The sequence below is a fragment of the Coregonus lavaretus genome (genome assembly GCF_964263955.1).
Source record: "Coregonus lavaretus genome assembly, contig: HAP1_SCAFFOLD_3087, whole genome shotgun sequence".
Taxonomy (NCBI): Eukaryota; Metazoa; Chordata; class Actinopteri; order Salmoniformes; family Salmonidae; genus Coregonus; species Coregonus lavaretus.
Genome location: NW_028162889.1, coordinates 14260 through 39625, shown reverse-complemented (window position 1 = coordinate 39625; position 25366 = coordinate 14260). Strand labels below are relative to the sequence as shown.

Sequence of the window (25366 nt, the reverse complement as noted above, 5' to 3'; positions counted from 1 at the left end):
GCCGGCCAGCCAGCAAGCCAACCAAGCTAGCAAACACAAACAGAAAACAAAGGGGTAAAACTAAAGGGAAACTCGGGATACAAGAGGATGGGGAAACACAAGGAACAAAAAATAAGAAAGATAAGAATAACAAAAGAAACAACAACGAGCAAACACAGAACAGATAATATTTTTTGGGTTTTTTTTTCTAAAGTAAACACACAACAACAACAACAAGCTAACACAAGAAAATATATAAATAAAGAAAGGAAGAAAACACTTAACTCACCCTACAGATGCTGGTGCACCTGTAGTCCACCACCAAACCACCACCTACCCAGGACAAAAAACAATAGTGAAACAGAAAAAACAATTTTTAACAAAAGCACAATTTTCGGATCACTTCTCAAAATCAAGCCCAGTAAAATACTACACTTGATCTTAGCCAAAAGGCCGAGAAGCGATAACCCACAAATTGAACCCTGCACCCGCCGGGCACCCGGGGGTCTCGGGAGACCTCAGCGGTTTAGCTAAAGTGTGCTCCACCCATTGCCACCCCTCCATGTTTCCATGGCGACAGGCAAGTGTTTTTTTTCTCCAAAAAGTCGCTAATGCGTCAAGGAAAAGTCGCTAATGCGTCCAGTGCTATTATTTGTTCAAAGGCCGAGACCTGCGCGTCAGGCAGGCAGGCAGGCAGGCAGGCAGGCAGGCAGGCAGGCAGGCAGGCAGCCAGGCAGACGCCGTCTCTGTTGATTTCTCTTGAAACAAGATATCGGGCTCTGCCAGAAGCAAAGCCCCTCCAAAAATACGTTGAACTCGTAAGTGTTCCTCTCCACGGAAGTCTTTAGTAAAAGGCGAAAGGCTTGTGCGTAATGAAGAGAAACCAGAGTCGTATGGAAGTCAGAGGTCGGGGCCCGAGACGCACTCTGTTTACTCAAGGCCGGGTTCTCGCGGGTTGTCCCCGAACCCACTCGCCAAGTTTTCGGGGGCTGTGGGGAAAAAGTCACAGACAAACACACAGACAGACACAGACCCACTATCCTGGTGAAGTATTTGTTCTTTTTTTGGTGAAAAACAGACAGACAGACAGACAGACAGACACTATCCTGGTGAATGCCAACTACACTTGATCTTAGCCAAAAGGCCGAGAAGCGATAACCCACAAATTGAACCCTGCACCCGCCGGGCACCCGGGGGTCTCGGGAGACGTCAGCGGTTTAGCTAAAGTGTGCTCCACCCATTGCCACCCCTCCATGTTTCCATGGCGACAGGCAAGTGTTTTTTTTCTCCAAAAAGTCGCTAATGCGTCAAGGAAAAGTCGCTAATGCGTCCAGTGCTATTATTTGTTCAAAGGCCGAGACCTGCGCGTCAGGCAGGCAGGCAGGCAGGCAGGCAGGCAGGCAGGCAGGCAGGCAGGCAGGCAGGCAGCCAGGCAGACGCCGTCTCTGTTGATTTCTCTTGAAACAAGATATCGGGCTCTGCCAGAAGCAAAGCCCCTCCAAAAATACGTTGAACTCGTAAGTGTTCCTCTCCACGGAAGTCTTTAGTAAAAGGCGAAAGGCTTGTGCGTAATGAAGAGAAACCAGAGTCGTATGGAAGTCAGAGGTCGGGGCCCGAGACGCACTCTGTTTACTCAAGGCCGGGTTCTCGCGGGTTGTCCCCGAACCCACTCGCCAAGTTTTCGGGGGCTGTGGGGAAAAAGTCACAGACAAACACACAGACAGACACAGACCCACTATCCTGGTGAAGTATTTGTTATTTTTTTGGTGAAAAACAGACAGACAGACAGACAGACAGACACTATCCTGGTGAATGCCAAACCCAATAAAACATTTTTTATTTTATTTTTTATTTTTATTTTTTTTTAAAGAAAAATGGAGGGAATACGCTGGACCGCACGAAAAGCGCTTCGCCCTTCTTTCAGTTTGGATTTTTTTTTTTCTTTTTCTTTTTTTTAACCTCTCTTCTTCTGCTGGCTGTTTTACCTACCTCCGTGTAGTTGTTTTCATTGACAATGGGAGGAAAGTGTTGCACCGTTCCCGGAGGTACTGCAATACCGGGTCGATGCGTGGAGCGGACGGAGCAAGCCCCATTTCCGACTCCCTGTTCGAAAAATCCATTTAATATGTAGTCCCCCAATGGGGGACGTATCAGATATTAAACTGATAAGAACAGATTTTTTTTTTTTTTTTTTTTTTGGAAAAGTTTTTATTATACATTTCCTTTAAAACAGCTCACATTTGAATTACATTTACACACATAAAAACGGCATCAAGTGCATAAAAACCAGCATTACATTACAATTAAATTTAAAAAGGTACATGTTGTTTATTTAAAACAATAAGACAATCCTATATAAAAGTACCTATTCTTGTAAAAGCCAATTACTAAAAGCCATTTAAAATGTGCATAAATGTTTTAACAAAGTAAAAACAATTTTAAGACATAAAAAGCCTGTCAAAAAGTCACTTTGTTAAAAAAGCTGTCTTCGGTCCTTTGTACAGAAACGGGGTGAGTCCTTATCGAAAAAGCCTCCTCCTGCTCTTCCTGAAACGACTCCGTACCCGTCCGTCGGGGCCCAGAGGAGACTCCTCCCCTAGGCGCATCGCCCTAGGCGCCGCAGCGCTGTCAGGCCGTGGCCGCCGGGACCTTGGGTGTTGTGGGGGACCCTTCGCCTGGGGTCGAGGCCCCCTGTCGTTCGTACCACCCCAGGGCTTCCGTGGCTACCAAAGCCACTGCCTGGGGGGTGGTCTCAACCTGTTTCCCTACCAGCAGGTTGCGGGAGGACCACAGTGCGTCCTTCAGACACGTGAGGGTGGGCCAGAGTTGTGTGAAGGCCTTTGTTGTAATAGGCCTTCGGCCCACCCCATACAGCACGAGCTGGGGCGTTAGGTCCTCCCCTGCTGGCAGGCGTGGGGAGATCAGGGGGCCTGCTTCCTTCCACAGGTCCCGTGCGGCTCTGCACTCCCAGAGCAAGTGCCTCACCGACTCTTCTTGGCCGCAGCCTGGTCGGGGGCACGCGGATGTCCTCGCCATGCCCCGGGAGTGCATAACGGCCCTGACCGGGAGGATCTCGTGGGCGACCATCCAGGACAGGTCCCGGTGCCGATTCAGCAGAGCAGGATGGGACACGTTGCGCCAAACCGTTGAGGGCTCGCCTACAGCAAGCCCGCGCACTGGACACACCGGTTCCCGTTCCTGCACAAGAGAGAGAAGAGAGCGGTGTTTAGTTAAAACAGTGACAGGCTCTTTTTCCAGTTTAAAATGTCTTAAAAACGTTCTGAGCTGTGCATAGTGTGTGGGGAGCAGGAAAGAGACTGGGGCTCGCAGGTCGACTGGGATCAGCCTCAGAGACCTGAGGTAAGATCCCAGCCAGAACCGTGCGAGGGCCTGGGTCTTGTTGTTGACCGGGGAGGTGGCAAGAGTAAGATGTAACGCTGTATAGCGGCTGCCCAGGAACAAGTAGAGGTCAGGCAAGCCTTTCCCCCCCTTGAACCTGGGCCTCTTTACCACCTCCCTCCTCAGCCTCTCCCACTTGCTTCCCCACAGAAAATAAAACAACATCCGGTCCAGAGCTAAAAGAGTTTTTCGTGGGGGGATAAAAACAGAACTGATCAGTAAAAGGACAGGTAAAATCACAGCCTTGATGATTAAAACCTTTCCCTCCAAAGTCAGCTGTCTCAGTCCCCAAAACCCTAGTCTCTGTCTAACTGTCCCTAACATCCCAGTCCAATTACCACTACCACCTCCCTCTCTGTCAAATTTAACTCCCAGAACCCTTATGTCTGTCATTCTAACTGTCAGTGGTAGTCCTGTCAAGTCTGAGTCTGCCCATGGTCCGAAAAATTGGGCCTCCGTCTTGGTTCTGTTCAGTCTCGCCCCAGAGGCTCGTCCGTACCAGTCAGTCCTGTCCAGAGTCCTGTCGACAGATAAAAGGTCAGTGCATAAAATGTTGACGTCGTCCATATAAAAAACGCACTTGGCGGTCATCCCCCCACTCCCTGGGATACCCACCCCACTGATCCGTTGGTCCCTTCTCAAGACCTGTGCCAGTGGTTCTATGCAGGCCACAAACAGGAGGGGAGATAATGGACATCCCTGACGGACGCCGCAGTGTACTCCCACTGCTCTTGACAAATGCCCATTTACAAGGATTCTGCTGGTGATGTCCCCATACAGCAATCCCACCCAAGCTAGAAACCTTTCAGGAAATCCCATTTTTTGCAGTACCTTGAAGAGGTACTGGTGCGAGACCCGATCAAAAGCTTTCTCAAAATCTAAATTTAGGACTATAAGCCGCATGTTTCTGTCTCTCGCATAACAGATGGCATCTCTGATCAGTACTAGGCTGTCCGTGATCTTCCTTCCTGGAATGGCACAGGCTTGATCCGGGTGGATCACCTCCCCTAAAACAGAAGACATTCTGAGTGTTAAAACCTTAGTAAAAAGTTTACAGTCAAAATTTAAAAGGGTGATCGGTCTCCAGTTTTTAAGGTCAGTCCTGTCATTTTTCTTATGTAAAAGAGTCACTATCCCTGTTCTAAAACTGTCAGGTAGTCTGTTAAGATGTTCAAAGTCAGTAAAAACAGTCAGGAGTTCGTCGGCTAAAACATCCCAAAAGGTCAGATAAAACTCCAAAGGGAGGCCGTCCTCCCCCGGTGATTTACCCCTTTTAAAATGTCTCAGTCCTTTGTCCAGTTCAGTCATCGTCAGGTCTTTTATTAGGTCGTCTGTGTTGGGTAAAATTCTGTCGATGTATGATAAAACCTCCTCCATTGTTTCCTCACACACATCTTTAAAACCAAACAGTTCCCCATAAAAATCCTCGACTACCTCTTTTATTCCCTCTGTGTCTGTTTTTAAAAACCCATCTTTATCCTTTAACCCTGTCATTATCCTACCCTTACTAACTATCTTCTTAAAAAAGTACCTTGTGCATTTCTCCCCCTCTTCTAATTCCCTTTCTTTGCTTCTTAAAATAACCCCCTTACTCTTCTGTTCTGCTAAAAATGCCATCTCTTTCTTAACTTCTTTTATTTCCTGGTTAAAATCAAAGCCCTGTTGATTTAGGTTAAAATAACGTTCCAGTCGCTTCTGCAGTCCCAACATGCGTCTATCTTTTTCTTTACTTTTTTTCTTTCCTATCTCTCTAAAGAAGGTCCTCGTCTTGCCCTTCACCATTTCCCACCACTGTGCTCGTGTGTCAAAGAAGTCCTGTAGCGTCTGCCACTGGCTGAACTGCTCCCTGTACTGGCTAACTACTCTATCATCTTCTAAAAGGGAGCAGTTCAGTTTCCAGGGCCCTCTTCCTACAGTCACACCCGAAGTTAGTGAAAGGGTGCACGTCAGCATCACGTGATCTGAGAAGAAAGCAGGGGTTATTCTAGCATCAGTTGGCGGGCAGTCGCGGGTAAACAGATAGTCAATGCGAGAGGCTCTGGTGCCGTCACCACTGGTCCAGGTGAAGCCCTCCTCTCTTGGATGCAGGGTTTTAAAACAGTCAGTTAGTTTAAAATCCCTGCACAACCCTTGCAATAAAACGCTAGACCTATCTACCTTAAAATCTTCTCCCGCTCCTCTCCTATCTGCTCTACTTAAAACACAGTTAAAATCCCCACCCACCACTAGAGGATCCCTCCCCAGCATGTGGGACTGCAGGTCTTCTAAAAGTGCGCACCGGTCATGTTTGTTGTTAAAACCATATACGTTTAGCACGTTAAAATCCCTCCCCATAAAAGTACATTTGGCTAAAAGGGCACGCCCCCCAACCACCACTGTGCTCCCCTTCACCACCACCTGTGGGGTCTTGATTAAAATAGCAACACCATCGTTTTTATTAAAATTGGAACCACTCCAAATGGAGGGCCCGTGCTGCCACTTCTCTTCCCATTTACTGTAAGAAGTTAAAAAGGGTAGACCACACTCCTGTAATAAAAACACATCTGAATTAAAACTTTCTAAAAAGGATAAAACAGATTGTGCTCTTAAATCGGTCTTTACGCTTCTAACGTTAATGGTGGTGATGTTAAAAGCCATAAAAGAGGTTAGTAAAAACAGTGCTAAAGAAGAAAGAAGGCATTAAAACAGTTTAAAAGGGGTTATTTTTTAATAACATTCTCTCTCTCCCTGCGGGGTAAGGGGGGGTGGCAGGGAGAGGAGGTAAAAACTGGGTTTAAAAACGATTCTTGGTTTGGAGAGTTCGATGGGAAGACCCTGGACTCATCCTCCCCCTGGGAGCTCTCCCACTCCAACTTGCCCTTTTTTTCCTCTCCCTGTTCGGGGTCGGAGAGCTCCTCCGCGTTTCTCTTCCTTAGGGGAAGGTGTTCGCCCAGGGTCCCTCCCACCACTTCCACACTCTCCTCGCTTGACAGTGTCGTTTCCGACACTGTCATCATGCTGTCTGACCCACTTGGGGAGCTCTCACTCACCATCTCTCCAGAGCCGTCTTTCTCGGCCCTTTCTCCTTCAGGGGTCACATCAGTCTGGGGCGGGGGGGTTGGGGGGGGGAGGGTTTTTGCCTCCACTCCCACTTCTCCCACCACCGCACCTTCCGCGCACTCCACCTTGTCTACCACTTCCTCCACTACTGCCACCACTTCCTCCACAACCGCCACCACCTCCTCCACTACCGCCACCACCTCCTCCACTACCGCCACCACTACCTCCTCCGCTACCGCCACCACCACCTCCTCTACCACCTCCTCCACTACCGCTACCTTGGCAACTGCCGCTTCCTTCTTCTGGCGCTCGGAAGCCCGGTCCGCAGCCGCCGCCTCCATCCTGCCAGCCCTGACCTTATTGGCCCAGGAGGAGGGGCAGCTGCGGATGAGGTGGGACCGCTCGCCACAGAGGTTGCACGACCTTCCATTCGTGCAATCCTCGTAGCGGTGGCCCACCTCCCGGCACTTCATGCAGACCACCTTGTCACAGGCGTCTGCTAGGTGGCCATGTTCACCACACTTACGGCACAGCTTGGGCTGGTCCTGGTAGTGAACATGGCCCCTGTTCTCTCCGAGGACTATGGTGGATGGGATGGCTTTCAACCCACCATAGCCCCCGGGATCCTCCCTTTGCTGGACAGTCACCCTCCAGGCCCCTGTCCAGATCCCGTCGGGATCCTTCACCTGGGTCAGGGGCCCCTTCACGTTGCAGTACCTGCCCAACCATACTGCAACGTCCTCCGGCTGTACCGTTTCGTTGTACATACGGACAATAACAGTTTTGATGCTATTGTCCGTCAGCTTGATCACCTCGAACATTTCTGCCAGGGATCCCTGCTTGTTCTGGGAGTTCTGGAGTTTCCCCCAGAACTCCCTCAAGAAGCTGGCGCCGGCGAAACTGACATCAAAGCCCTTCCCATAAGGGAGGGTTAGAATGCAGTTCACCTGCGCAGGAATGAAACGGAGTTCCTTTTGGAGGAATTTTCTGGAGAAATCCAACCGGGATAACTCCATTAATCCAGCTATGCTAAGCTAACAGGGCCTACCAATTCCCAGGACACAAAACAAACTACCTAGCACAGCACCCAACTAAACTTATCAACAATAGGGAAAGACTGTGGGGGGAAGGGGTTTAAACTAAACACAAAAGGACACGAGGGGAGGATGGGAAAAATAATAAAAAACACACCAAACAAACAAATTTACAGGGGCTAGGAGGCTAGCAGGCCGCACTAGCAAGTCAGACTAAACTGACAAGCTAGCAGGCCGGGTGCTAAAACCTCCCAGTTGACAAAACAAACAAACAAACAAACAAACAAGCAAACAAGAGGGACACAAGGGAAGGATGGGAAATATAATACAAAAAACACACCAAACAAACAATGTACAAGGGCTAGGAGGCTAGCAGGCCGTGCTAGCAGGTCAGTCTAAGCTAACAAGCTAGCAGGCCGGATGCTAAACCTCCCGGATGACAAAACAAACAAGAGGGAAAAAATGGGTATAAAACGAGGGAAATAATATGGATGGGGTGACAGGACACAGAAAAAACAAACAAATACTCACAAGACAAGCCAAATTTAGGGGCGAGGAAGGCTAGCAGGCCTCACCAGCAGGCCAGACTAAGCTAACCAGCTAGCAGGCCGGCCAGCCAACAAAATGGCCCCCCAAGTGAACACAAAAGTCAATAAACAAAAAACCAAGACAAGGGAAAGTTCAGGGGATGGAAATACAATTTGAGGGGGTATGGATGGGTTACAGGGGGGGTACAATACGAACAGAAAGGAACAAACAATGCCTGCCAAGCCTAAGGGGCGAGGAGGCTAGCAGGCCAGCCAAGCTAAAAGCTAGACAGGCCGGCCAGCCAGCAAGCCAACCAAGCTAGCAAACACAAACAGAAAACAAAGGGGTAAAACTAAAGGGAAACTCGGGATACAAGAGGATGGGGAAACACAAGGAACAAAAAATAAGAAAGATAAGAATAACAAAAGAAACAACAACGAGCAAACACAGAACAGATAATATTTTTTGGGTTTTTTTTTCTAAAGTAAACACACAACAACAACAACAAGCTAACACAAGAAAATATATAAATAAAGAAAGGAAGAAAACACTTAACTCACCCTACAGATGCTGGTGCACCTGTAGTCCACCACCAAACCACCACCTACCCAGGACAAAAAACAATAGTGAAACAGAAAAAACAATTTTTAACAAAAGCACAATTTTCGGATCACTTCTCAAAATCAAGCCCAGTAAAATACTACACTTGATCTTAGCCAAAAGGCCGAGAAGCGATAACCCACAAATTGAACCCTGCACCCGCCGGGCACCCGGGGGTCTCGGGAGACCTCAGCGGTTTAGCTAAAGTGTGCTCCACCCATTGCCACCCCTCCATGTTTCCATGGCGACAGGCAAGTGTTTTTTTTCTCCAAAAAGTCGCTAATGCGTCAAGGAAAAGTCGCTAATGCGTCCAGTGCTATTATTTGTTCAAAGGCCGAGACCTGCGCGTCAGGCAGGCAGGCAGGCAGGCAGGCAGGCAGGCAGGCAGGCAGGCAGGCAGGCAGGCAGCCAGGCAGACGCCGTCTCTGTTGATTTCTCTTGAAACAAGATATCGGGCTCTGCCAGAAGCAAAGCCCCTCCAAAAATACGTTGAACTCGTAAGTGTTCCTCTCCACGGAAGTCTTTAGTAAAAGGCGAAAGGCTTGTGCGTAATGAAGAGAAACCAGAGTCGTATGGAAGTCAGAGGTCGGGGCCCGAGACGCACTCTGTTTACTCAAGGCCGGGTTCTCGCGGGTTGTCCCCGAACCCACTCGCCAAGTTTTCGGGGGCTGTGGGGAAAAAGTCACAGACAAACACACAGACAGACACAGACCCACTATCCTGGTGAAGTATTTGTTCTTTTTTTGGTGAAAAACAGACAGACAGACAGACAGACAGACACTATCCTGGTGAATGCCAACTACACTTGATCTTAGCCAAAAGGCCGAGAAGCGATAACCCACAAATTGAACCCTGCACCCGCCGGGCACCCGGGGGTCTCGGGAGACGTCAGCGGTTTAGCTAAAGTGTGCTCCACCCATTGCCACCCCTCCATGTTTCCATGGCGACAGGCAAGTGTTTTTTTTCTCCAAAAAGTCGCTAATGCGTCAAGGAAAAGTCGCTAATGCGTCCAGTGCTATTATTTGTTCAAAGGCCGAGACCTGCGCGTCAGGCAGGCAGGCAGGCAGGCAGGCAGGCAGGCAGGCAGGCAGGCAGGCAGGCAGCCAGGCAGACGCCGTCTCTGTTGATTTCTCTTGAAACAAGATATCGGGCTCTGCCAGAAGCAAAGCCCCTCCAAAAATACGTTGAACTCGTAAGTGTTCCTCTCCACGGAAGTCTTTAGTAAAAGGCGAAAGGCTTGTGCGTAATGAAGAGAAACCAGAGTCGTATGGAAGTCAGAGGTCGGGGCCCGAGACGCACTCTGTTTACTCAAGGCCGGGTTCTCGCGGGTTGTCCCCGAACCCACTCGCCAAGTTTTCGGGGGCTGTGGGGAAAAAGTCACAGACAAACACACAGACAGACACAGACCCACTATCCTGGTGAAGTATTTGTTATTTTTTTGGTGAAAAACAGACAGACAGACAGACAGACAGACACTATCCTGGTGAATGCCAAACCCAATAAAACATTTTTTATTTTATTTTTTATTTTTATTTTTTTTTAAAGAAAAATGGAGGGAATACGCTGGACCGCACGAAAAGCGCTTCGCCCTTCTTTCAGTTTGGATTTTTTTTTTTCTTTTTCTTTTTTTTAACCTCTCTTCTTCTGCTGGCTGTTTTACCTACCTCCGTGTAGTTGTTTTCATTGACAATGGGAGGAAAGTGTTGCACCGTTCCCGGAGGTACTGCAATACCGGGTCGATGCGTGGAGCGGACGGAGCAAGCCCCATTTCCGACTCCCTGTTCGAAAAATCCATTTAATATGTAGTCCCCCAATGGGGGACGTATCAGATATTAAACTGATAAGAACAGATTTTTTTTTTTTTTTTTTTTTTGGAAAAGTTTTTATTATACATTTCCTTTAAAACAGCTCACATTTGAATTACATTTACACACATAAAAACGGCATCAAGTGCATAAAAACCAGCATTACATTACAATTAAATTTAAAAAGGTACATGTTGTTTATTTAAAACAATAAGACAATCCTATATAAAAGTACCTATTCTTGTAAAAGCCAATTACTAAAAGCCATTTAAAATGTGCATAAATGTTTTAACAAAGTAAAAACAATTTTAAGACATAAAAAGCCTGTCAAAAAGTCACTTTGTTAAAAAAGCTGTCTTCGGTCCTTTGTACAGAAACGGGGTGAGTCCTTATTGAAAAAGCCTCCTCCTGCTCTTCCTGAAACGACTCCGTACCCGTCCGTCGGGGCCCAGAGGAGACTCCTCCCCTAGGCGCATCGCCCTAGGCGCCGCAGCGCTGTCAGGCCGTGGCCGCCGGGACCTTGGGTGTTGTGGGGGACCCTTCGCCTGGGGTCGAGGCCCCCTGTCGTTCGTACCACCCCAGGGCTTCCGTGGCTACCAAAGCCACTGCCTGGGGGGTGGTCTCAACCTGTTTCCCTACCAGCAGGTTGCGGGAGGACCACAGTGCGTCCTTCAGACACGTGAGGGTGGGCCAGAGTTGTGTGAAGGCCTTTGTTGTAATAGGCCTTCGGCCCACCCCATACAGCACGAGCTGGGGCGTTAGGTCCTCCCCTGCTGGCAGGCGTGGGGAGATCAGGGGGCCTGCTTCCTTCCACAGGTCCCGTGCGGCTCTGCACTCCCAGAGCAAGTGCCTCACCGACTCTTCTTGGCCGCAGCCTGGTCGGGGGCACGCGGATGTCCTCGCCATGCCCCGGGAGTGCATAACGGCCCTGACCGGGAGGATCTCGTGGGCGACCATCCAGGACAGGTCCCGGTGCCGATTCAGCAGAGCAGGATGGGACACGTTGCGCCAAACCGTTGAGGGCTCGCCTACAGCAAGCCCGCGCACTGGACACACCGGTTCCCGTTCCTGCACAAGAGAGAGAAGAGAGCGGTGTTTAGTTAAAACAGTGACAGGCTCTTTTTCCAGTTTAAAATGTCTTAAAAACGTTCTGAGCTGTGCATAGTGTGTGGGGAGCAGGAAAGAGACTGGGGCTCGCAGGTCGACTGGGATCAGCCTCAGAGACCTGAGGTAAGATCCCAGCCAGAACCGTGCGAGGGCCTGGGTCTTGTTGTTGACCGGGGAGGTGGCAAGAGTAAGATGTAACGCTGTATAGCGGCTGCCCAGGAACAAGTAGAGGTCAGGCAAGCCTTTCCCCCCCTTGAACCTGGGCCTCTTTACCACCTCCCTCCTCAGCCTCTCCCACTTGCTTCCCCACAGAAAATAAAACAACATCCGGTCCAGAGCTAAAAGAGTTTTTCGTGGGGGGATAAAAACAGAACTGATCAGTAAAAGGACAGGTAAAATCACAGCCTTGATGATTAAAACCTTTCCCTCCAAAGTCAGCTGTCTCAGTCCCCAAAACCCTAGTCTCTGTCTAACTGTCCCTAACATCCCAGTCCAATTACCACTACCACCTCCCTCTCTGTCAAATTTAACTCCCAGAACCCTTATGTCTGTCATTCTAACTGTCAGTGGTAGTCCTGTCAAGTCTGAGTCTGCCCATGGTCCGAAAAATTGGGCCTCCGTCTTGGTTCTGTTCAGTCTCGCCCCAGAGGCTCGTCCGTACCAGTCAGTCCTGTCCAGAGTCCTGTCGACAGATAAAAGGTCAGTGCATAAAATGTTGACGTCGTCCATATAAAAAACGCACTTGGCGGTCATCCCCCCACTCCCTGGGATACCCACCCCACTGATCCGTTGGTCCCTTCTCAAGACCTGTGCCAGTGGTTCTATGCAGGCCACAAACAGGAGGGGAGATAATGGACATCCCTGACGGACGCCGCAGTGTACTCCCACTGCTCTTGACAAATGCCCATTTACAAGGATTCTGCTGGTGATGTCCCCATACAGCAATCCCACCCAAGCTAGAAACCTTTCAGGAAATCCCATTTTTTGCAGTACCTTGAAGAGGTACTGGTGCGAGACCCGATCAAAAGCTTTCTCAAAATCTAAATTTAGGACTATAAGCCGCATGTTTCTGTCTCTCGCATAACAGATGGCATCTCTGATCAGTACTAGGCTGTCCGTGATCTTCCTTCCTGGAATGGCACAGGCTTGATCCGGGTGGATCACCTCCCCTAAAACAGAAGACATTCTGAGTGTTAAAACCTTAGTAAAAAGTTTACAGTCAAAATTTAAAAGGGTGATCGGTCTCCAGTTTTTAAGGTCAGTCCTGTCATTTTTCTTATGTAAAAGAGTCACTATCCCTGTTCTAAAACTGTCAGGTAGTCTGTTAAGATGTTCAAAGTCAGTAAAAACAGTCAGGAGTTCGTCGGCTAAAACATCCCAAAAGGTCAGATAAAACTCCAAAGGGAGGCCGTCCTCCCCCGGTGATTTACCCCTTTTAAAATGTCTCAGTCCTTTGTCCAGTTCAGTCATCGTCAGGTCTTTTATTAGGTCGTCTGTGTTGGGTAAAATTCTGTCGATGTATGATAAAACCTCCTCCATTGTTTCCTCACACACATCTTTAAAACCAAACAGTTCCCCATAAAAATCCTCGACTACCTCTTTTATTCCCTCTGTGTCTGTTTTTAAAAACCCATCTTTATCCTTTAACCCTGTCATTATCCTACCCTTACTAACTATCTTCTTAAAAAAGTACCTTGTGCATTTCTCCCCCTCTTCTAATTCCCTTTCTTTGCTTCTTAAAATAACCCCCTTACTCTTCTGTTCTGCTAAAAATGCCATCTCTTTCTTAACTTCTTTTATTTCCTGGTTAAAATCAAAGCCCTGTTGATTTAGGTTAAAATAACGTTCCAGTCGCTTCTGCAGTCCCAACATGCGTCTATCTTTTTCTTTACTTTTTTCTTTCCTATCTCTCTAAAGAAGGTCCTCGTCTTGCCCTTCACCATTTCCCACCACTGTGCTCGTGTGTCAAAGAAGTCCTGTAGCGTCTGCCACTGGCTGAACTGCTCCCTGTACTGGCTAACTACTCTATCATCTTCTAAAAGGGAGCAGTTCAGTTTCCAGGGCCCTCTTCCTACAGTCACACCCGAAGTTAGTGAAAGGGTGCACGTCAGCATCACGTGATCTGAGAAGAAAGCAGGGGTTATTCTAGCATCAGTTGGCGGGCAGTCGCGGGTAAACAGATAGTCAATGCGAGAGGCTCTGGTGCCGTCACCACTGGTCCAGGTGAAGCCCTCCTCTCTTGGATGCAGGGTTTTAAAACAGTCAGTTAGTTTAAAATCCCTGCACAACCCTTGCAATAAAACGCTAGACCTATCTACCTTAAAATCTTCTCCCGCTCCTCTCCTATCTGCTCTACTTAAAACACAGTTAAAATCCCCACCCACCACTAGAGGATCCCTCCCCAGCATGTGGGACTGCAGGTCTTCTAAAAGTGCGCACCGGTCATGTTTGTTGTTAAAACCATATACGTTTAGCACGTTAAAATCCCTCCCCATAAAAGTACATTTGGCTAAAAGGGCACGCCCCCCAACCACCACTGTGCTCCCCTTCACCACCACCTGTGGGGTCTTGATTAAAATAGCAACACCATCGTTTTTATTAAAATTGGAACCACTCCAAATGGAGGGCCCGTGCTGCCACTTCTCTTCCCATTTACTGTAAGAAGTTAAAAAGGGTAGACCACACTCCTGTAATAAAAACACATCTGAATTAAAACTTTCTAAAAAGGATAAAACAGATTGTGCTCTTAAATCGGTCTTTACGCTTCTAACGTTAATGGTGGTGATGTTAAAAGCCATAAAAGAGGTTAGTAAAAACAGTGCTAAAGAAGAAAGAAGGCATTAAAACAGTTTAAAAGGGGTTATTTTTTAATAACATTCTCTCTCTCCCTGCGGGGTAAGGGGGGGTGGCAGGGAGAGGAGGTAAAAACTGGGTTTAAAAACGATTCTTGGTTTGGAGAGTTCGATGGGAAGACCCTGGACTCATCCTCCCCCTGGGAGCTCTCCCACTCCAACTTGCCCTTTTTTTCCTCTCCCTGTTCGGGGTCGGAGAGCTCCTCCGCGTTTCTCTTCCTTAGGGGAAGGTGTTCGCCCAGGGTCCCTCCCACCACTTCCACACTCTCCTCGCTTGACAGTGTCGTTTCCGACACTGTCATCATGCTGTCTGACCCACTTGGGGAGCTCTCACTCACCATCTCTCCAGAGCCGTCTTTCTCGGCCCTTTCTCCTTCAGGGGTCACATCAGTCTGGGGCGGGGGGGTTGGGGGGGGGAGGGTTTTTGCCTCCACTCCCACTTCTCCCACCACCGCACCTTCCGCGCACTCCACCTTGTCTACCACTTCCTCCACTACTGCCACCACTTCCTCCACAACCGCCACCACCTCCTCCACTACCGCCACCACTACCTCCTCCGCTACCGCCACCACCACCTCCTCTACCACCTCCTCCACTACCGCTACCTTGGCAACTGCCGCTTCCTTCTTCTGGCGCTCGGAAGCCCGGTCCGCAGCCGCCGCCTCCATCCTGCCAGCCCTGACCTTATTGGCCCAGGAGGAGGGGCAGCTGCGGATGAGGTGGGACCGCTCGCCACAGAGGTTGCACGACCTTCCATTCGTGCAATCCTCGTAGCGGTGGCCCACCTCCCGGCACTTCATGCAGACCACCTTGTCACAGGCGTCTGCTAGGTGGCCATGTTCACCACACTTACGGCACAGCTTGGGCTGGTCCTGGTAGTGAACATGGCCCCTGTTCTCTCCGAGGACTATGGTGGATGGGATGGCTTTCAACCCACCATAGCCCCCGGGATCCTCCCTTTGCTGGACAGTCACCCTCCAGGCCCCTGTCCAGATCCCGTCGGGATCCTTCACCTGGGTCAGGGGCCCCTTCACGTTGCAGTACCTGCCCAACCATACTGCAACGTCCTCCGGCTGTACCGTTTCGTTGTACATACGGACAATAACAGTTTTGATGCTATTGTCCGTCAGCTTGATCACCTCGAACATTTCTGCCAGGGATCCCTGCTTGTTCTGGGAGTTCTGGAGTTTCCCCCAGAACTCCCTCAAGAAGCTGGCGCCGGCGAAACTGACATCAAAGCCCTTCCCATAAGGGAGGGTTAGAATGCAGTTCACCTGCGCAGGAATGAAACGGAGTTCCTTTTGGAGGAATTTTCTGGAGAAATCCAACCGGGATAACTCCATTAATTTCCCTCCCTTCTCCTTTAACAGGAGGCGCACGGCGTGGTGCCTCCGCATGCCAGCCTGTGCTGCTGACATGATGGAGGCCCACTCCCTTTAACCCAACACCAGTGATAAAAAAAAAAAAAGACACAATAAAATAGTGGGGGAGGCTGGCAGGCCCAGCTATGCTAAGCTAACAGGGCCTACCAATTCCCAGGACACAAAACAAACTACCTAGCACAGCACCCAACTAAACTTATCAACAATAGGGAAAGACTGTGGGGGGAAGGGGTTTAAACTAAACACAAAAGGACACGAGGGGAGGATGGGAAAAATAATAAAAAACACACCAAACAAACAAATTTACAGGGGCTAGGAGGCTAGCAGGCCGCACTAGCAAGTCAGACTAAACTGACAAGCTAGCAGGCCGGGTGCTAAAACCTCCCAGTTGACAAAACAAACAAACAAACAAACAAACAAGCAAACAAGAGGGACACAAGGGAAGGATGGGAAATATAATACAAAAAACACACCAAACAAACAATGTACAAGGGCTAGGAGGCTAGCAGGCCGTGCTAGCAGGTCAGTCTAAGCTAACAAGCTAGCAGGCCGGATGCTAAACCTCCCGGATGACAAAACAAACAAGAGGGAAAAAATGGGTATAAAACGAGGGAAATAATATGGATGGGGTGACAGGACACAGAAAAAACAAACAAATACTCACAAGACAAGCCAAATTTAGGGGCGAGGAAGGCTAGCAGGCCTCACCAGCAGGCCAGACTAAGCTAACCAGCTAGCAGGCCGGCCAGCCAACAAAATGGCCCCCCAAGTGAACACAAAAGTCAATAAACAAAAAACCAAGACAAGGGAAAGTTCAGGGGATGGAAATACAATTTGAGGGGGTATGGATGGGTTACAGGGGGGGTACAATACGAACAGAAAGGAACAAACAATGCCTGCCAAGCCTAAGGGGCGAGGAGGCTAGCAGGCCAGCCAAGCTAAAAGCTAGACAGGCCGGCCAGCCAGCAAGCCAACCAAGCTAGCAAACACAAACAGAAAACAAAGGGGTAAAACTAAAGGGAAACTCGGGCTACAAGAGGATGGGGAAACACAAGGAACAAAAAATAAGAAAGATAAGAATAACAAAAGAAACAACAACGAGCAAACACAGAACAGATAATATTTTTTGGGTTTTTTTTTCTAAAGTAAACACACAACAACAACAACAAGCTAACACAAGAAAATATATAAATAAAGAAAGGAAGAAAACACTTAACTCACCCTACAGATGCTGGTGCACCTGTAGTCCACCACCAAACCACCACCTACCCAGGACAAAAAACAATAGTGAAACAGAAAAAACAATTTTTAACAAAAGCACAATTTTCGGATCACTTCTCAAAATCAAGCCCAGTAAAATACTACACTTGATCTTAGCCAAAAGGCCGAGAAGCGATAACCCACAAATTGAACCCTGCACCCGCCGGGCACCCGGGGGTCTCGGGAGACCTCAGCGGTTTAGCTAAAGTGTGCTCCACCCATTGCCACCCCTCCATGTTTCCATGGCGACAGGCAAGTGTTTTTTTTCTCCAAAAAGTCGCTAATGCGTCAAGGAAAAGTCGCTAATGCGTCCAGTGCTATTATTTGTTCAAAGGCCGAGACCTGCGCGTCAGGCAGGCAGGCAGGCAGGCAGGCAGGCAGGCAGGCAGCCAGGCAGACGCCGTCTCTGTTGATTTCTCTTGAAACAAGATATCGGGCTCTGCCAGAAGCAAAGCCCCTCCAAAAATACGTTGAACTCGTAAGTGTTCCTCTCCACGGAAGTCTTTAGTAAAAGGCGAAAGGCTTGTGCGTAATGAAGAGAAACCAGAGTCGTATGGAAGTCAGAGGTCGGGGCCCGAGACGCACTCTGTTTACTCAAGGCCGGGTTCTCGCGGGTTGTCCCCGAACCCACTCGCCAAGTTTTCGGGGGCTGTGGGGAAAAAGTCACAGACAAACACACAGACAGACACAGACCCACTATCCTGGTGAAGTATTTGTTCTTTTTTTGGTGAAAAACAGACAGACAGACAGACAGACACTATCCTGGTGAATGCCAAACCCAATAAAACATTTTTTTTTTTTTTATAAAGAAAAATGGAGGGAAAACGCTGGACCGCACGAAAAGCGCTTCGCCCTTCTTTCAGTTTGGATTTTTTTTTTTCTTTTTCTTTTTTTTAACCTCTCTTCTTCTGCTGGCTGTTTTACCTACCTCCGTGTAGTTGTTTTCATTGACAATGGGAGGAAAGTGTTGCACCGTTCCCGGAGGTACTGCAATACCGGGTCGATGCGTGGAGCGGACGGAGCAAGCCCCATTTCCGACTCCCTGTTCGAAAAATCCATTTAATATGTAGTCCCCCAATGGGGGACGTATCAGATATTAAACTGATAAGAACAGATTTTTTTTTTTTTTTTTTGAAAAAAATAATTTATTACATTCAATGCCATTCATCCTTTACAAAATCATACCTTCCATTCCACTCAAATAATATTGGCATTTTTACATCAAAACAAAAACAAACCCCAAACACAAACTCAGGGGAGCATCTTCCCTCCCCGTCATCCTACAACTACCTCTCCCTATATCTCCCCGTCCCTAACCTATACCATCTAACTTAACCCCAGCCCTAAACCCCCTTTCCACCTCTCCCGGGCAGCGTGCTGCCCCCACTTCCTCTCTTCCCTCTTCATCCTCCCCCTCAAATCTCCTTCCACCCTCCTCACTACCCCTTCCACCCCCCAATCTCTCCCTGTCTTAACCATGTTCTGCCTGGCTTCCCACAGCCCCCGTTTAAAGAGACTCATGAGAAGCCAGAGCAGAAACCTATCCCTATCCGTCCCTCTCGCTCTCCCTACCCCTCTCTCTAACTTTGCCCACGTCACCACAAAATCCCCTCTTACCCTTCCTAACAACACCCGTGCCCTAGCCCATACTACTCCGGCAAAGGCACAGTCCCAAAATGCATGACGCACCGTCTCCTCCCCGCCACAAGACGGTCTTGGGCAGGTGGGGGATCGCGCCAAGCCATGTCGGTACATGATGGACCGTACCGGCAAACACTTGTGGAGGCTCAACCAATTCAGGTCCTTGAGCCTATTGTCCAGGCCCCGCGCCTGCACTCCCTCCCACACCACTGCCGGGATGCCCACTACCGGCGCCAGACTCCCTGCCTGTCTGACCTCCTCGTACAGGTGCCTGTGATCTAAACCTACTCGGGCAACTTCAACCTCGGGGTGTGCACGCAACCACTTGGCCGCATGGCCGAAGTGCCACGGCAGCTGTTCCGCCCGAGGACCCGCGTTAGACCACACCATTATGCTTCTCGCCTGATACGAGAAGAACACCCGCAGGAGGTAACCGGACGGGTGTATTACCGGCTTAGCAAGCTCCGTCAACAGAAAGGAAACAAAAATAGTGTCCAGCTTGAGGGGGAGATGTGGTACCCCCCTACCTCCCTCCCCGATGGGGCAGAGCATGCGCGCCCTGGCGACCCACTCGTACCTGCCACCCCACATGAACTGAAACACTAGCCTCACCAGAGGCCTCCTCAGACAAGCCGGCAATGGGTAGATGTATGCCAAGTACAAAAGAGACGGCAATACATCCACCTTGAGAACCAGGACCTTGCCTATAAAGGACAATGACCTAGCCCTCCACATCGCTAGCTTCCTCTGTACCACTGCGATACCCATGTTCCAGTTCAGCGTCGCTGAGCCGGAGGTCTCAAAATGGACCCCGAGAACCCTCAGGGCCCCCTTACAGAGAGATAACCCCCCGGGCATATCCGTCCTGCCTCGCCATCTTCCGAAGAACTTAACGGAAGACTTTGCGTGGTTAAGAACCGCTCCCGACGCCCGGGTGAAGTCCCCAATAATGGCAAGGGACCTTGTCAGGCACGAGTCCTTGCAAAGCAGCAAGGAAGTGTCATCGGCGTACTGCGTCAACTTGACGCGCAAACCACCGCTTCCAGGAATCAACAAGCCCTCCACCCCTGTGTCTGCCCTAATGGCAGCCCCCAGAGGCTCCATGTACAGAACGAAGAGGAGAGCCGAGAGCGGGCACCCCTGCCTGACCCCAGACTCGAGGTCAAAAACATCACCCACGTGACTGTTTACGCTAACCCGGCACCCCGCTCCGACATATAATGTACGGATCCATCCTATAAACTTCTCCCCAAATCCTAATCTACCTAACACCCTGAATAGAAAAGACCTATTCACGCGATCAAAGGCTTTCGCCTGATCTAGCGCTGCTACCATTAGAGGCAACCCTCTATCTTCTACCCAAGCGATGGAGTCCCTGATCAACTGTAGGTTCCATCTAATGGAGCGGCCCTCTACCCCGCACGTCTGATCCTCGTGGACGACGTAGGGAAGGGCTGTGCGCAACCGGTCTGCTAAAACCTTTGCAAGTATCTTGTAGTCTACGCACAGCATGGTCAACGGCCGCCAGTTGCCAAGGTCTGTTACTTCCCCCTTCTTATAGAGAAGTGACAGCACACCAACAGCCATTGATCCCCCCGGGACCCCCGTCCCAAGGATGGCCTTCAAGACTTCAAGGACCACCGGTCCAAGTATACCCCAAAACTTGAGATAAAACTCCGCCGGCAACCCATCCATCCCGGGCACCTTCCCTTTTCCCATCCTCCTAAGAGCGCTCTCAACCTCTTCTAGGGAAATCTGAGCCTCCATCGCTTCTCTAATGTCCTCCGGCAAACGCCGGGACAAGTGTTCTAAAAACACATTTCCCTGCTCTACATCTATTTCCCTCTCCTTAAATAAACCTCGGAAATGATCAGTTGTCACCCTGACCATCTCCTCCGGCTCTCTGACTATCCTACCATTTTCTTCCCTAACCCCATTCATTACCTTCCTCCTCTGTCTACTCCTAACCGACTTAAAGAACATAGCGGAACAAGTCTCATTATGTTCTAGAAAGCCATTATGCGCACGCTCCAGGAAAGCTCGAGCCTTCCGCTCCTGCAGCTCCCTGAGCTGCGCCTTCAGGGCTGCTGATCTCTCCCAGTCAATCGACCCGCCGAGGTTGCCTGCCTCATACTCGAGTTCGAGCAACCTTTGGATACGATCCACCTCCCTCCTTTCCTCCCTTTTTTTCCTCTTACAATATCCTATTATAAAGGCCCTAATCCTAACCTTAACTAAATCCCACCACTCTAACACCCCCTCACACATGGACCGGAGGCCTTCCAACCTCCGAAAGAAAATGCAAAAGCCGTCAACTAAAGCTTGCTCCTCCAACACATCCCGATCTAATTTCCAGTACCCCCTACCGAAGAGGCAGACTGGCAAGCCCACCTGCAGGAGCACCCCGTCGTGATCCGAAAAGAAGACAGGCAACAGCCGCCCAGACAACTGACCCAAAGACCTGGATATAAAAATATAGTCAAGCCTCCGCGCAACCCCCCGGGAGTTGCGCCACGTGGGACCAGCCATTGTCGGAGTAGTGTGCAGGCCACCATCAACCAAACCATGGCAAGCCATTAGCCCGGTGATGGCACCTGCACTGCTATCCCCCCTACCCCTAAATCTATATTAAAATCCCCTCCTATCACCAAGTGCCTATTTGTAACACACAGGGGCGCCAGACAGTCCACCATCTCCCTCCTGTCTGCCGCCACCTGTGGCCCATACACCCCCACTAACCTATACCTACTATCCCTAAAAGTAACATCCACCCCCAAAACCCTGCCCTGTATCACCACAAAAGTATCCTCCAATTTCACCTCCCTATTCCCAAACAAAAAACCCTACCCCTGTTGAATGCACCCCACCTATACCCCAAACTGACTCCCCCTTATCCCACTCCCTCCTAAACCTCTCAACATCCCCTCCATCCCTCAGGTGAACCTCCTGTAAAAAACAAACATCAAAACCCACCCCTTCCAAAAAACTAAAAACTGCCCTCCTCTTAACAAAATCCCTCAACCCCCTAACATTTAAAGTGAAAATATTAACAGAAGGATCCATTATAAATTAAACTACACATCAAACAATAGAAACCAACAAAACCAAAAACAGGAGACTCACCCGATGCTCCCCTGCTCCATCTCATCCGGCAGGGACGTCTTCTCCTCTCCTGACGTCCCCCCGTCCTCCCCCATCTCTCCAACCCAGGATGCAGGCATAGTGTTAAGCCTTTTAAAGCCCCGCATCCTGGGTTCCCCCTCAACCCCCTCCAACCCTCCCACCCCGCAGGCTGCTGGGCTATTAGTAGGGGACCCCCCCACCCCAAACAGGAGTTGGGATCCCCCCTCAGACAACCAGGCCTGCACCAACCCTTGGGAGTCACCCTCCCCTACAAGTTGAGGGACCGAGGAAGCCGACGAGGACAAGGACATTCTTCCCTCCCCCATCCCTCGCTTGGCCACCCCCTCCCCCACCCCCACCCCCCCACTCCCCTCCCCCTCACTGCCTGACGAGCCCCCCCTCCTCTTCCCTTTCCTCTTCCTTGGTGTTGGAGGCAACGGGGAGACACCACCCCCCCTCCCCGCTATCTCCTCCACCATTCCCCTCATCTCTTCTACCAAGGCACTCGACATGCTGTCTCCCCACTCCTTCGCTCCTTCCCCCTTCTCCGCTCCTTCCCCCTTCTCCGCTCCTTCTTCTTGTCCCGTCTCTGCCTCTCCTTCCAATCCCGTCACCGATTCCTCCTCCTCCTCTCTCTCCACCGACCCAGCCACCTTCTTCTCCGCTCCTTCACCTCCTTCCGCCTCCTTCCCCTCCTCTCCTCCTGTTCCAGCCTTCTCTTCTCCTCGTCCCTCTCCTCTCGCAGCCTCCTTCCTCCCGTCCTCTTCCTGTGCCTTCTTTTCCCCTGTGCCATTACTGGAATCCGCTCCCTTACTTTCTCTTCTCCCCCCATCCCCCGCTCCCCCTCCAGCTGCAGACGCGTATGACCTCTTACGAGCCTGGCAATCACGCCACAGGTGTGCTACCGAGCCACACCCGTGGCAAGCCTTGGGCTCGTCACAGTCCTTGGCCTCGTGCTCTCCCGACCCACAGAACCTGCACTTCCTGGTGTTGCACGAGGCCAGGATATGGCCGTAGGCCATACACCGCCTGCAGAACGGAGGCTGACGGGCATAAAACAACGTCCCCCTGTCAGCCCCCAGGGAGAACATAGCCGGAGGATGGAGGTAGCCACCCAAACCCTTCGGGTCCTCCCTGAGAAGCACCTGGAACCCTCTCCTCCCGTTCCAGAATCCCAGGGAGTCCCTGAGGTACCTCACTGAGGAGACGTTATCTACATATCTCCCCAGAAAGGCCCTCACCTCCTCATCCTTTACATGCGGATTGTACATTGTTACGGTGACCACCCTGAAATTGTTCCTTGCCAGGCTGGTCACCTCATAATGGCACAGGGGTCTTGCTCCTCTTCCTTCCCTCACCTTCTTCATCACGCTGTCATGCTTCTCCTCCAAGTGGAATGTCACGTCATACGCGTTCTCCATCGGGTTCCCCTGAAGGCACAGAACATCCTTCACCTGTAGCTTCAGGCACCCCATCAGGATATTCCTCCCGAACGTCTCTCTTCCCCACGGGTCCATCTCCTTGTCTGTCCAGGTAAACCTCAGTGTGTTCGCCAAACCCATCCCAGGTACTGGCTTCTGCTGCTCCATCTTTTTAAAAAAAAAGCTCTCTTAACCAAGAAGCCAATGAAAAAAAATAACCGAAAATCCGGTTCCCACCACCTCCAAAAGGGTATGAAAGCCTCCTCCCTCCTGCCTTCCTTCGACCTCCTGACTCAGCGGGCTTTGGGGCACCTCGGTACCAAGCTTGATCTGAGCCAAAAGGCCGAGAAGCGATAACCCACAAATTGAACCCTGCACCCGCCGGGCACCCGGGGGTCTCGGGAGACCTCAGCGGTTTAGCTAAAGTGTGCTCCACCCATTGCCACCCCTCCATGTTTCCATGGCGACAGGCAAGTGTTTTTTTTCTCCAAAAAGTCGCTAATGCGTCAAGGAAAAGTCGCTAATGCGTCCAGTGCTATTATTTGTTCAAAGGCCGAGACCTGCGCGTCAGGCAGGCAGGCAGGCAGGCAGGCAGGCAGGCAGGCAGGCAGGCAGGCAGGCAGGCAGCCAGGCAGACGCCGTCTCTGTTGATTTCTCTTGAAACAAGATATCGGGCTCTGCCAGAAGCAAAGCCCCTCCAAAAATACGTTGAACTCGTAAGTGTTCCTCTCCACGGAAGTCTTTAGTAAAAGGCGAAAGGCTTGTGCGTAATGAAGAGAAACCAGAGTCGTATGGAAGTCAGAGGTCGGGGCCCGAGACGCACTCTGTTTACTCAAGGCCGGGTTCTCGCGGGTTGTCCCCGAACCCACTCGCCAAGTTTTCGGGGGCTGTGGGGAAAAAGTCACAGACAAACACACAGACAGACACAGACCCACTATCCTGGTGAAGTATTTGTTCTTTTTTTGGTGAAAAACAGACAGACAGACAGACAGACACTATCCTGGTGAATGCCAAACCCAATAAAACATATTTTTTTTTTTTATAAAGAAAAATGGAGGGAAAACGCTGGACCGCACGAAAAGCGCTTCGCCCTTCTTTCAGTTTGGATTTTTTTTTTTCTTTTTCTTTTTTTTAACCTCTCTTCTTCTGCTGGCTGTTTTACCTACCTCCGTGTAGTTGTTTTCATTGACAATGGGAGGAAAGTGTTGCACCGTTCCCGGAGGTACTGCAATACCGGGTCGATGCGTGGAGCGGACGGAGCAAGCCCCATTTCCGACTCCCTGTTCGAAAAATCCATTTAATATGTAGTCCCCCAATGGGGGACGTATCAGATATTAAACTGATAAGAACAGATTTTTTTTTTTTTTTTTTTGAAAAAAATAATTTATTACATTCAATGCCATTCATCCTTTACAAAATCATACCTTCCATTCCACTCAAATAATATTGGCATTTTTACATCAAAACAAAAACAAACCCCAAACACAAACTCAGGGGAGCATCTTCCCTCCCCGTCATCCTACAACTACCTCTCCCTATATCTCCCCGTCCCTAACCTATACCATCTAACTTAACCCCAGCCCTAAACCCCCTTTCCACCTCTCCCGGGCAGCGTGCTGCCCCCACTTCCTCTCTTCCCTCTTCATCCTCCCCCTCAAATCTCCTTCCACCCTCCTCACTACCCCTTCCACCCCCCAATCTCTCCCTGTCTTAACCATGTTCTGCCTGGCTTCCCACAGCCCCCGTTTAAAGAGACTCATGAGAAGCCAGAGCAGAAACCTATCCCTATCCGTCCCTCTCGCTCTCCCTACCCCTCTCTCTAACTTTGCCCACGTCACCACAAAATCCCCTCTTACCCTTCCTAACAACACCCGTGCCCTAGCCCATACTACTCCGGCAAAGGCACAGTCCCAAAATGCATGACGCACCGTCTCCTCCCCGCCACAAGACGGTCTTGGGCAGGTGGGGGATCGCGCCAAGCCATGTCGGTACATGATGGACCGTACCGGCAAACACTTGTGGAGGCTCAACCAATTCAGGTCCTTGAGCCTATTGTCCAGGCCCCGCGCCTGCACTCCCTCCCACACCACTGCCGGGATGCCCACTACCGGCGCCAGACTCCCTGCCTGTCTGACCTCCTCGTACAGGTGCCTGTGATCTAAACCTACTCGGGCAACTTCAACCTCGGGGTGTGCA

At 50.2% G+C, this 25366-nt stretch overlaps 2 protein-coding genes across 4 annotated transcripts; both read right to left on the bottom strand.

The window, feature by feature from the left end:
- Window positions 1–2513: 2513 nt before the first annotated feature.
- On the bottom strand, window positions 2514–8666 carry LOC311118736 (uncharacterized protein). 2 transcript variants are annotated; one of them, XR_014611845.1, is made up of 2 exons: window positions 8540–8666; window positions 2514–3177 (listed from the first exon to the last, which is right to left on the bottom strand). XR_014611845.1 is itself a non-coding variant. In XM_084193520.1 (2 exons), exons 1-2 carry the CDS (start codon window positions 4399–4401, stop codon window positions 2608–2610), a joined length of 978 nt encoding a protein of 325 aa, XP_084049646.1. In that variant the 5' UTR covers window positions 4402–4560; the 3' UTR covers window positions 2514–2607. The 2 variants fall into 2 exon arrangements, 1 of the variants encoding a protein (XP_084049646.1); XM_084193520.1 differs by lacking the exon at window positions 8540–8666 and adding an exon at window positions 3994–4560.
- A 2122-nt stretch (window positions 8667–10788) lies between these two features.
- Window positions 10789–17073, bottom strand: LOC311118735 (uncharacterized protein). 2 transcript variants are annotated; one of them, XR_014611844.1, is made up of 2 exons: window positions 16947–17073; window positions 10789–11452 (listed from the first exon to the last, which is right to left on the bottom strand). XR_014611844.1 is itself a non-coding variant. In XM_084193519.1 (2 exons), exons 1-2 carry the CDS (start codon window positions 12674–12676, stop codon window positions 10883–10885), a joined length of 978 nt encoding a protein of 325 aa, XP_084049645.1. In that variant the 5' UTR covers window positions 12677–12835; the 3' UTR covers window positions 10789–10882. The 2 variants fall into 2 exon arrangements, 1 of the variants encoding a protein (XP_084049645.1); XM_084193519.1 differs by lacking the exon at window positions 16947–17073 and adding an exon at window positions 12269–12835.
- Between the last annotated feature and the right edge of the window lie 8293 nt (window positions 17074–25366).